Source organism: Ictidomys tridecemlineatus, chromosome 2 (assembly GCF_052094955.1).
Source record: "Ictidomys tridecemlineatus isolate mIctTri1 chromosome 2, mIctTri1.hap1, whole genome shotgun sequence".
NCBI classification, from domain to species: Eukaryota; Metazoa; Chordata; class Mammalia; order Rodentia; family Sciuridae; genus Ictidomys; species Ictidomys tridecemlineatus.
Window position 1 is genome coordinate 6,338,703 of NC_135478.1, and position 12,505 is coordinate 6,351,207.

The following is a 12,505-nucleotide window of genomic DNA, read 5'->3' on the forward strand; positions in this document are numbered from 1 at the left end:
ATGATATTCTGAAAGATTGTTTCATTCTTTTTTGGGGGGAGGGGTACTTGGGATTGAACTCAGGGGCACTCAATCACTGAGCCACATCCCCAGCCCTATTTTGTATTTTATTTACAGACAGGGTCTCATTGGGTTGCTTAGCACCTCACTTTTGCTGAAATAGGCGTTGAACTCACGATCTTCCTGTCTCAACCTCCCAAAGCCACTGGGATTACATATCCAACTGCTTAATTATTTTTGATCTATAATTTCCCCTTTCTTCCTTCTTATCTTCATATTTTCTCCTTTTTTCATTCCCTCCTTCCTTAGTTTCCTCATTTCTTTGGGCTCTTTTGTAGGTTAAAGTTAACTATCTTCTTTACTATGGCTAAAGATCGACTTTAAGTATATACCACAAATTGTTTATCCATTGATGGACACGTGGGTTATTTCCACCCTTTACTATTGGTAAATTACTGCTCTGGTTATGCACAATTGGTATTCTTTGTGTTGCATTAATAATGCTTTGGTGAATGACAGGCTGTCTGTGTAATGGTGATCCCATAAAACTGGATTGCCTAGTGGTGTCACAGTCATGGTAGTTTATGTAAGTGCACTGCAGGATGATTGAACACTGATAAGATTGCCTAATGTTGCATTTCTCAGAATATATTCTCATTGTTAAACAGTTTGTGACTACTTGGTTCTCATTTTACCATAATGTATATAGGGATGAGACAGCTTGATTGTGTGGTATTTCACTTAGCAGAATTACCATGTAGGTTTTCGTTGTGGCCAGCAAATTTTATATTTTAATGTATGGAGGTTCTGTTATCTTGCATCCTTGCTAATATTAGTGACATATAATTTTATAAAAGGTATGCCATTCTTGTCTCTGAAGTAGCACCTCATTTGCTTTTGATTTGTGTTTCCCTATGAGTCATTGAGCATCTTTTCAGGTGCTTCTTTGACGTTAATGCATCTTCTATGCAGAAATGCCTTATTAAATATTAGCTCATTTAGCAATTGTGTAGATTATACTTTTTTCCTGTTAAAATTTCATTATTTTGTCAGGATACTTGACCCTTATCAGATGAATGTTTTAATAATATTTTTCCATTCTGTATGCTAGTATTCTCTTTTCCTCAAACATAGAGTTTAATGTTAATTATGCCCACCTTGATGTGCAAGAAATCTATTGAAGTTATTTCTGTCTAATGGAAGCTTTGTGTCATTGGACCAACATCATGTTGCTTATAATGCCATTTAAGGCTCCTTTTTCTCCATATACTCACCAGCCCTTGTTGTCATCTGTGTTTTTGACAATATCTCCTCTAATGTGTGAGGTGATGTCTCCTTGCAGTTTACTTCGCATTAAACTAATGAATAGTGACAGTGAGCATTTTCTTCATATACTTGTTAAATATTTGTGCCTGTCTGTCTGTCTATCTATCTATCTATCTATCTATCTATCTATCTATCTATCTATCTATCTATCCAGACACATTCAAATACATATAGGCGAGTAATCATTGTCTCAACCAATATCATAGTGTTTTCTCTAGTTGTCTTCTAATAGTTTTATAATTTCAGGACTTACATTAGAATCTCAAATTTTTAGTCATTTTTATGTTCATGTTGTCACAAAGGGTCTATGTTCATTTTTTCTGTATGTGGATATCCAGTTTTCCTAGAATCATTGACTGTGCCCATTTCTCCTCCCCCAACCATGTGTTCTTGACATTATTGTCAAAATGGTTTAATTATGAATTGATCCATAAACTGGTGCATTCATTTCTGGGCTTGCTATCCTGTTCCATTGTCTTTATGTCCATTTTATGCCTCTGTTAGGCTCCATTTCCTTGATAGTATGTCTTGGTGTGTATAAATTTTTGAATTTATTTAAGAGCAACATAACTTTTTTGTTGTTTTGTTTGTTTGTTTTTTGCTTTTTTTAACTAATGAATTTGGGTCATTTCAAAAATCCAAGGTGAAGATGTAATATTCAGGTCTATTTAAAAGATTTATGATTTTACCCAGAACACTTAAACTATTGGATTTTTGGGGTTATATATGGTGTGAGCTAGGTCTCCAAATTACTTTCTTTTTATTAAATTCATTCCTAGAAATTTCACTAGATATGTTTGTGAATCACATCATTAAATATATCTATTTGGCAGTGAAACATGACACTCAAGTGTTCTCCTTATCTAAAAGGCATTGCAAGGAAGGCAATTATGTTTATAGAGAAATAGGTGAGAAAGTAATGATTATGGTTGATGGAGCCCTAGTCATGGTTTTTGAGTTCTCATACTTAAGGCAAGTCTTCCCCAAATTCTAATGCATATTCATGATGAATAAGCTCTCGTGGGTCACTGTTCTTATTGGCATTTATGTTTCCAGGAAGCCAACTTGGAAACTAGGGCACTTGTTCCTGAAATGTCTTGGAGAATGTGATTGGAACAAATATCTGTGTAGAGAATTTAAACAGATTTCACTATTCCAATAACTATAGGAAAAGACCTGTAAAAGGCTTAAGTAAACCAGATAAGACATCACAGTCATATCCATCAAGTGGTGATCAGGAAAGGGTTCTTCTTCCTCAGTGTTAAAGAATTAACACTCAAGAAATGCCGAGGCAAGGGGAGCGAGCATGTTTTATTTAGGAAAGGGATAGAGATAGACTTCTCCAAAGAGAAGGGGGACTCGAGCTGAAAACCCACGAGAGAGGGTGTGATTTAATTTCTTATAACCCTGGAATCCCCCTCTTTAATCATTGTCTTCTCTTTTTTCCATGCATAAGTGAATGTCAGCAAGAGTGTAGGGGTTAACCATTAGCAACACATTGTTCTCTCTTCAATAACCTGTCATCACCCTCTCAACCCCCATCATTGATTACTGCACTGACTGCCTGACTTACCTCTGTCTCATTCCTCACTCAAGAACTTTGGGTCCTTAAATCTTCTTAAGGCATTTGGGTGCCAACTCATTTTGACTACTTCCTGCTGAAAGTGGGTGGGTTTTGGAGAATGAAACCTGAAGTCTTTACTCTCTATCAGGCGGGGCATGGAGAGTTAAGAGTATTTAGCATTATTAGGACAGTCCAGAGGGCCATGATGATTGTTGTTGGTGACTGATGAGGTTTACATAGGGTGAGATCATGCTAAGATAATAATAAATAAACAGCAAACATTATTTTTTTTGCAAACAATTAGCATGAAAGCAATCAGTATTATTGGCTAGTCTCTGGAAACCATGAAGATGTTAACTCATTGAAACTCTAAGTGGGATCCACATGCCTCTGGTCTGTGAGTGGAGGCCAGTTAAGGATTTGGAAACATTAGCAGAGTTGTTAGAGACATATACATAACATTTAGTTTTTTATAATGTCACAGATATCCTCATGAACTCTATTTAAGATATTTAATACCATCTTATTTTTTGTAAAATATCTTTCTATTGGCATTACCTCTATGTTTAGTAGAGATCACTTTATCTCTGTCACTTAGGACTTTCTTGGTAAAGTTAATTAGTACTTTTATGTGCCATATTATATTATTTAGACCAATATGAGGGATAAATATTGGGGCTAGATGCCATACTAGTAAACACACACCAAGCCTGCTTACGTGGAATGTTAGGAATATCAAATTGATTCAAAATAGCTTGTGATTCTGACAGTCTCTTTTGATAGTTATCAGACAACTCCTGTCTAAAAACCCTTCGTTTAAAACCTCCAGCTTTACTTACTTTTGGCAGAGCTGATACAAGTGTACATCTTAAATTACATTCAAAAACTATTGTCTTTCCTTTTAAATACCCAGGTATGTCTATATTTTAGTTATAACTTTCTTACTAGATGTTTAAGACCAAGTTAGTCAAATTGACCTTGTTTCTATCTACTGTTAAGAGTCAACTAAGATTCTTCAGGGAATCACTCTTGGGAACTTGAAAGAAGCCTCTTAAATTCTCTAGTGCCATCTGCCAGGATGGGTCAGGTTCTTGCTGACCACATGGAAGCATCGGGGATATTTTGCCCTCCAATGACCCTCCTTTTTGCAGAATGTGCACTGGTTGGCTTCCTGGTTTCCATGATCCCATTGATCCCCCTGATTGGGAGGTCATGGGACCAGAGTTGCAAGGCCCTTAGTGAAGGCCCCTGGGTCCACACTGACCTCAAAGAGCAAGAGCCAAATATTGGCTATTTTCCTTGGCCCTTTTATTTTCTTAACTTTGGTCTCCAAGTTTTAGTTTTAAACAGGCCAATGTCACCAATCTTGAAGTAGGAGTACTGGGTTTTAACTTTAATGTTTATAATTTTACAAGAACTTACCTCCTTCCATTTAACTGGGGTCAGTATTAGTACTGGAAGTCAGTCATATATCCTGTCTGTCTTATAGGTGATGGCTGAAACTTGTTTAATTTGTCGAATTAACCCATGTTGTTTTATGAGATGTGTACATCTGCAAAGCGCCAACAGACAATAGATATGAAATTTTACAAGGAAAATACAAAATGGAATTAACAAGTGCAGAGACATAATCAGTGTGTATAATAACTATGAACCAAGAAACATATTTTTTATAATCCCAAACCTTAGTTAGTTATATACTATATCCCCTGTTTATTTTGAGATCACAGTAATTTTTATAACAAAAATCTATATGTAGAACTTAAATTTAAATGAACTTAAGTTTAGCCTAATTTAGAGTTATTCTACCTTTTGACAAATCTTAGGTAAAGTGTTTTATTTATGAACCTGATCTTTGCCTCTTTCTTAAATATTATTTTACAAAGTTCTCATATATTTTAAGTCTACTAGAAAAGTCTAATAGTTCCCTTAAACAATAAAACCTAATGTATTCAAGAAATTATTTTGATAGATAAGAGCAGATTAGTGTTTTAAGAAACCATTGTTACTTTAACACATAGAGAATTTTAATAAATTTAATAAATAAATTCTTGTTTATATCATTATATTATTTTTGACCTTAGGAAAAAAGCTTTAAATAACTTTCACTGATAATGCTAATTATACTCAACTTAATTAGACACAAACCTTTTTGTGATTTCTGAGATTTATCCTCTGAAAACCTTGTGTAACAGACACACTACAACTTGTTTAATTTGTCATAACAAAAGACTTCCTTCCTCATCCAGAAACACTTCTTTTTACTTCTAATTTCCATATTAAATATATTTTAATACCTAGAACTTTTTTATATCTATTTCCTAGTTGCTGTCCCTTTTTAAAATTTATATTCTGAAAAATCCTTACAGGATTTCGGAATTTAGACAAATTACTCAATTTTAGTAAGATGAGATACTTTGTGCTTTTTATAGTACTTTAATTGAAACACAAGTAAAAACTTTTACACTTTTTGTACATAGAATTATACTTGATATTATATTAACTCTTAGTAACCTTGATTTTAGTGAAGACCCAGAAACAAAGCAATCTTTTTTTTTTTTTTGGAGGGTGGGCACTGGGGATTAACTCAGGGGCACTCAACTACTGAGCCACATCCCCAGCCCTATCTTGTGTTTATTTAGAGACAGGGTCCCTATGTGATGCCCAGTGATTAAAAAAAAAAAAAAAAGAAACGGGCCTGCAGTAGGTCTCACTAAATTGCTTAGTTCCTCACTTTTGCTGAGGCTAGTTTTGAACTCATGATCTTCCTTTCTCGTCTTCCTAAACCACTGGGATTACAGGTGTGCACTATCATGCCCAGCACAAAGCAATCTTAAACTCCTTTTTTTTTATTTACAAGAATTCCCTCAATACAAACCCTCTTATAGAGAAGCATGGCTATCAGAGGGAAATATAAATTTTTAATACCAGTATTTGTGGTCATGGAATTCTAGCCCAGTACCTTGATTGATGGCTGGCTGAAACTGGCCAATGACCTTCACAAGAAATAGGAGAACAATAGAAAAGGAAAAAAAAAATTTCATTTTCAGTTTTGATCAAACTGAAGAGATGCAGCTAGATTGCTTCTCTGTGGTCCCCACTGAATTGGTTAAAGTTTACAGAAACAAAATCGGAGTCTATACCTATGTAGATCTAGCTAGGCTATGTTAGAGAAAGTATCAGTGGTGCCCCTCCACAGCAAGGGGTCATTTTATTCCCAGCATGAGGAAGTTCCGGAGCTGTCTGATTCACCATTGCTGGGTAGAATCCAAGTAAATAAAATGAGTATCTTGAAAAGATATCTGCTTTTCAAGATTTTCAAAATAGCCAAGGTATGTAATCAATCTAACTGTCCATCAACAGGGGAGTGGATAAAGAAAATGTAGTATGTAAACACAATGAATTCTAATTTCCATACTAAAATATATTTCCATACCTAGAACTTTTTTTATATCTATTTTCTAGTTGCTGACCCTTTTTAAAATTTATATTCTGAAAAGTCCTTATGGGATTTCTGAATTAGAAAAGGAAATCATCTACAACCACATGGATAAACCTGGAGAACCTTATAGGAATCGAAGTCACCTAGGCTAACTGAGATAAATACTACATGACCGCTCATTTGTGGAAAATTTTAGAAGGTGATATAAAAGAAATAGAATGAGGAAGAGTGGTCACCACAGGCTGGGCATTGGGAAGGTAACACTGGGGGAAATGTTGGACAAAGGGTAAGAATTCCTTTTAAATATGAGGAACAATTCAAGAGACCTATGGCCTAGCAATTCAACTAGTTAGTGATGATGTATTGTATTCTTAAAAAATGTTGAGCTGATGTGAAATATTCTCACCCTAAAACAGATATTAATGAGGTAATGCACATGCTGATTTTTAGTTCTCACCATTGCATAATGCAAAATAATTCTAGATTTCTTGTTGTACCCATACATATCTATAATTTTATCTGTCAATTTGAATAAATATTCAATAAATAGACATGTAAACATGAAAAATAAAAGAGCTATGGAAAATTAAAAAGAAAGGACTCCTTCCCCACCCAACTTTGTGAGTCTGAAATGATTTTTACAATTTCCAAAGATTGTTAAAAGCAGGCATATTGAGGGGGTTGGCTGGTTCATGGGACTAGTTCCTTGTGAAAATTAATCATTTCCTTTTAGCACATACTATGACTTTTAAACCAAAACAAAGAAAAAAGAGATTTTTCTTGGATTACATAAATCTATTCCTCCCACTATATAAACACAAAACTGACTGAAAAATTTCCATCCTGCCATCTCCTTTGTCCCTCAAGGGAGGTGAACTGTTTGCAGAGTGGAAAGACAATAGGACAATTTGCTTAATGAGGAGATCTGAGAATTCAAACCTGAGACAGTAGAAACTTTAAGCTCAACTTGTCTCTCTGGCCCCTCGCCTGCACCTCTCTGGTCTCAGCCTCTGTGAAGAGTCAAGTGAGCTTCCCAGGGACAGATGGTGGAGAAGAATAAGCTTCAATGACAATATCTGAGAGAGCTGGTGTCCCTGTAAGGCTAGCAGAGGAAGAAGGAAAGAGGAGATGGCGTGGGTACTGGGTTTTACCTCTAGAATAGTAAGAATATGAATGATCCATGTTTATGGAGTCTATGAGGAACGAGTGTGGAGTACCTGTGTAGTTTGGAGGCACTTCAGTTTCCATTAGGACCTCTCTTCCAGGTGTTCTGTTTCCTTTTCTCACTCTTTGGGATCTAGAGCTTCTCTCTATGATAGGATTTTTTTTAATGAACCTCCAATTGTTCACTAGTATTATAGGTTCTTCTAAGATTTCCTCCATCCAATTATTTATTGTTAACTACTCACTGAAGATCTTTTATGGATGAGGTATGACTTATTTTGTTTCAAAGTTGAATGTATTTTACCATTATATTTCCTCACTATTTTTTACTGGCCTAATTGATAGCTCTTATTAGTTCTCTATTGTTCTAGTTATCATTTCACTTCAAGGTCCACACTATATACACTGTTAGTTTAATTGTTTCTGATGCTCAACACTTAGTACAATTTTCTTTTCTCATATTACCAACCCAGTATGTTTTGGAAAATATTTAAAGCTGAGGTTGGTGGTGACTGCCTTGGCAGGTTCATGAATTTTGCACAAATACTGTAGTGTTTTAATGTAAGTACATTGTGTTGAATGTAGAGTAGACTCTCCTGTCTGCCTTCATAGACAAAATTTGTCCTCAGTCATTTTTTTCCAGTCTTTATATTTATTCCTTGGGCATTCACAAAGCTGACCCTTTTTGTCATGGAGAATAGAAATATTCATTTTTTAAATCTTAAATTTGCCTTTTACTTTTCTAGAATGAATGATTTTATATCATATTTGATTTTGTAGTCAAATCTATTAGATATATTTTGATTATTAACTATGATGGATTTTAATATAATATGCCCCATCCAAGAGCCCCACACAGAAGCACACACTATTACAAGTACCTTATATTTGATTTTAAAAGTGGTGTGGGCTACATGCTGCTTCTTCTTCTTCTTCTTGGAAGAGTTTACTCAGCAGACATTCTCTGAACGAAGGAACCATGGGGGTCTTCATTAATTAGAAATGCAGATGGTAGTCAAAGAAGCACCCAAAATGCTCTTTTATAAGGAACAGAATTCATCCATGATGATGAATTCAGTTTCAGAGGGAGAATGCCAAATGATAGCAATGAATCCTGTTGTACTGATATGTGAAGAAGAAAAGCTCCTGTGTAGTAAATGACCATCGGGTACCACAGGAATCACAAGTAGAAATATTACATACCATGGGGTGAACACTGACTACCTCAGCTGTAGAGGTGAGGTAAAGGTAGGTAAAGAGTTTGTGTGCCTTGTTCAACATCACAGCGAAGGAATGCTGGTGGAGCAAAACTCTACTCCAGGAATTCTGACTCCAGAATACCGTTTTAAAGCCACGGTTATATCATGTATATCGGTAAACTTACACACATAAAACATCATAAAGGAGGAGTTTTAAAGTAACATTAACATAATAATTACAGCATTTATTTACAGCAAGCATTACTGAGACTCCTACTGAGCACAAAAGAACTTGTAATCCTCATAAATAGGTCATAGAAATAACTACATATGTAGAAAGAAAATAAGGGAGAGAACTACCACATCACTATCAAGTCTCATGTCATAGCATAAAGTCTAGATAGAGTAAAAATCCATGATTAATCATGATTATAGAGATATAGCATGAAGAATTATGAACATTTCCAAGAAAAGGATGAGAAATTTCTGTAATTCTTATGGAGGGATTTCATTGAGGAGGCATGAACTCATGTGTATAAATTTTTAAAAATGAGAATTAAAACTTGCAAGTAGATGAGAAAAGACACTTTTGCTAATTTAAAGAAAGTCTGATCATACCTCTAAAAGAGAAATGGAATTTCTCTTGGGTGAGTAAGTCATTCTCCTTGGCAGACTCACAAGGAATGAAGGACACTCCCAAGGGTGATACGTGAGGTGAGGACTAGCTGAGCTTCTAGCTGAGTGATCATTGAATATTGCTTTTACCTTCTTCTGCAGAAATTACACCCACTGCATTGAAGAAGTGAACCATACATGTGTATCACAGTTCCTCCTCCTGGGCCTCTCAGATGATCCTGAACTGCAGCCTGTTCTCTTTGGACTGTTCCTGTCCATGTACCTGGTCACAGTGCTTGGAAACCTGCTCATCATCCTGGCTGTCAGCTCTGACTCCCACCTCCACACCCCCATGTACTTCTTCCTCTCCAACCTGTCCTTTGTTGACATCTGTTTCATCTCCACCACGGTCCCAAAGATGCTGGTGAATATCCAGGTGCAGAGAAAAGACATCTCCTACATAGAGTGCTTCACTCAAGTGTATTTTTTGATTATTTTTATTGGAATGGATAATTTCCTCTTATCTGTGATGGCCTTTGACCGCTTTGTGGCCATCTGCCACCCTCTGAATTACACCGTCATCATGAACACCTGGCTCTGTGTCCTCCTGGTTCTGTTGTGTTGGTTCATCATGTTCTGGGTCTCCCTGATTCATATTCTACTGGTGAAGCGACTGACCTTCTCCGTAGGCACTGAAATCCCACATTTCTTCTGTGAGCTGACTCAGCTTCTCGATGTAGCCAGCTCTGATACTCATGTCAATTACGTTGTTATGCATGTGTTGTCTGCCTTGCTGGGTGTGATTCCTATGACTGGGATCCTCTACTCTTACTCTCAGATTATCTCCTCCTTATTGAAGATGTCCTCCATTGTGAACAAATACAAAGCATTTTCCACCTGTGGGTCTCACCTCTGTGTGGTTTCCTTGTTTTATGGAACAGCATTTGGGGTTTATCTCAGTTCTGCCGTGACCCATGCTTCCCAGAGACGTTTGATCACCTCAGTGATGTATAGTGTGATCACCCCCATGCTGAACCCCTTCATCTACAGCCTGAGGAACAAGGATGTGAAGGGGGCCCTCGGGAGACTCCTCAGCAGAGCAGCCTCTGGTCTTTGAGACCTCAGAAATAAAGGGACTTTCTTATGCTGAAACACAAATGTTTTTAAATATCATTGTTCATGTGTGAGTGCAGTCACATGTTGTATTCTTGACGATTTGTGTAAAGGATAGATTGTCTATGATTGTGGTCATAACATTGGATTGCTTAGTGATGTCACAGCCATGGTAGTTAACATCGTGCACGTTATGGTGTTTGCACAAAGGAACTTTGCTCATTTAGAAATTATACACACTGTACTTTTCTTGTGCTAAAAATTGATTGCTTTGTCTGGCTACTTGACACTTCTTACATATGTGTTTGCAAATAATTTTCAAGCTGTATGTTATTCTTTCTTTTTTATCAAGTATGCAGTTCATTGTGATTCATTACTTATATTCATTGTGATGTAAAAGTGATTTCTTGGCATTCTTCATTCTGACTGGAATTTTGTGCCCTTGACCAAAATGTATCTAACCTTCAACCCCGCACCTCTGATAGTCACCGTTCTACTCTGTCTACAAATTCTACTTCTTCAGACTTACATATCAGTGAGCAAGTTAGCTCATTGGTCATTGGTATTTTTCATCATAAGTCTGGTTTATTCCACTTGACATAATGTCACAGAGGTTCATCCATGTAGCAGCAAATGCTAAGATTTCTTTTTTTCTTTCTTTCTTCCTTCCTTCCTTCCTTCCTTCCTTCCTTCCTTCCTTCCTTCCTTCCTTCCTTCCTTCCTTCTTTCCTTCCTTCCTTCCTTCCTTCCTTCCTTTCCTGGGGATTGAATACAGAGGTACTTAATCATGGAACCACATCCCCAGCCTTTTCTTTTCATTTTATTTTAAAACAGGGTCTCGCTAAGTTATTGAGGTGGCATTGAACCTGGGATCCTCCTGCCTCAGACACCCAAGGCACTGCAATTACAGGGGTGTGCCACCATGTCTGGCTAGGATCACCTGTTTCTTAGCATGACTACTGTTCCATTTTGTGTATATAATGAGCCACATTTTCAATCTATTCATCTGATAGTAAACACTTGACTGTTGTGAATAATGCTGCCATGATAATGGGAATATACATTTATTTTGACATATTGATTTCATGTCCTCTGGATAAACATGCAGCAATGGTATTGGTGGATATGATAGGAGTACTATTTTAATTTTTCTAAATCCCTGCACACTTTCTTCCATAATTACTATACTGATTTACATTTCAGACAACAGAATTTAATGGTCCCTTTTATCAGTATCCTCGCCAAAAACAGTAACTTCTGTGCTTTTGATAATAGTTATTTTAATACATGTGAGGTGATGTCTCCTAGCAGATTTATACGTGTTATGCTAATGATCAGTGATGCTGAGCATTTTTAAATTTTTTTTTCAGTACCATGGATTGAACCTATGGGTGCTTAAACACTAAGATACATCCCCAGCCCTGTTTTTATATTATTTTATTTTTGAGGCAGGGTCTCACTAAGTGGCATAGGGCCTTGCTAATTTGATGAGTCTGGCTTCGAAAACCTGCCTCAGCCTCTAGAGTTGTTGGGATTACAGGCATATACCACCTTTCCCCACTACAATGGAAAATATTTCTAGCTATCATATTGTACATAATAAATATTTACAATATTACCTGTCAGTTTAAATAATTAAATAAATAGGCAAACACATGAAAATGAAAAATAGGTAAGCACTTGAACATAAAAATAAAAGAGGAAAAATACAAAAGAAAGAACTTCATTTGTCTATAACATCATAAATTCGAAATAATTTCTAAAATCTCCAAAGATCATTCAAAGAAGGCACATCAGAGGAGATGGCACCTGAAACCTGTTCTTTACAGGAATGAACTGTTCCTTATGACTGTGAAATCAAACCAAGAAAAAATATTTTTTTCTTAGAAGATACACACCCATTTTCCCCTGCCACTTTCTCCAGAAATGCAAAGCTGATGAAAAATCTCCACTGTTCTTTCTCCTTTGTATCCCAGGGGAGTTGACTAGTTTGGAGAGTGAAAAGATACAAGAACAATTTGCTAAATGATGAGCTTTGAGGATTCATGCCTTGAGACTAGGAACTTTAAAACATGCCTCTCT

The 12,505-nt window shown here is 36.3% G+C and overlaps 1 protein-coding gene across 1 annotated transcript; it reads left to right on the forward strand.

The window, feature by feature from the left end:
* The first annotated feature begins 6,604 nt into the window (after positions 1–6,604).
* Positions 6,605–11,011, forward strand: LOC101961699 (olfactory receptor 7D4). The gene is made up of 2 exons (XM_021721317.3): positions 6,605–6,618; positions 9,473–11,011. Exons 1-2 carry the CDS (start codon positions 6,605–6,607, stop codon positions 10,425–10,427), a joined length of 969 nt encoding a protein of 322 aa, XP_021576992.2. The 3' UTR covers positions 10,428–11,011.
* Positions 11,012–12,505: the final 1,494 nt, after the last annotated feature.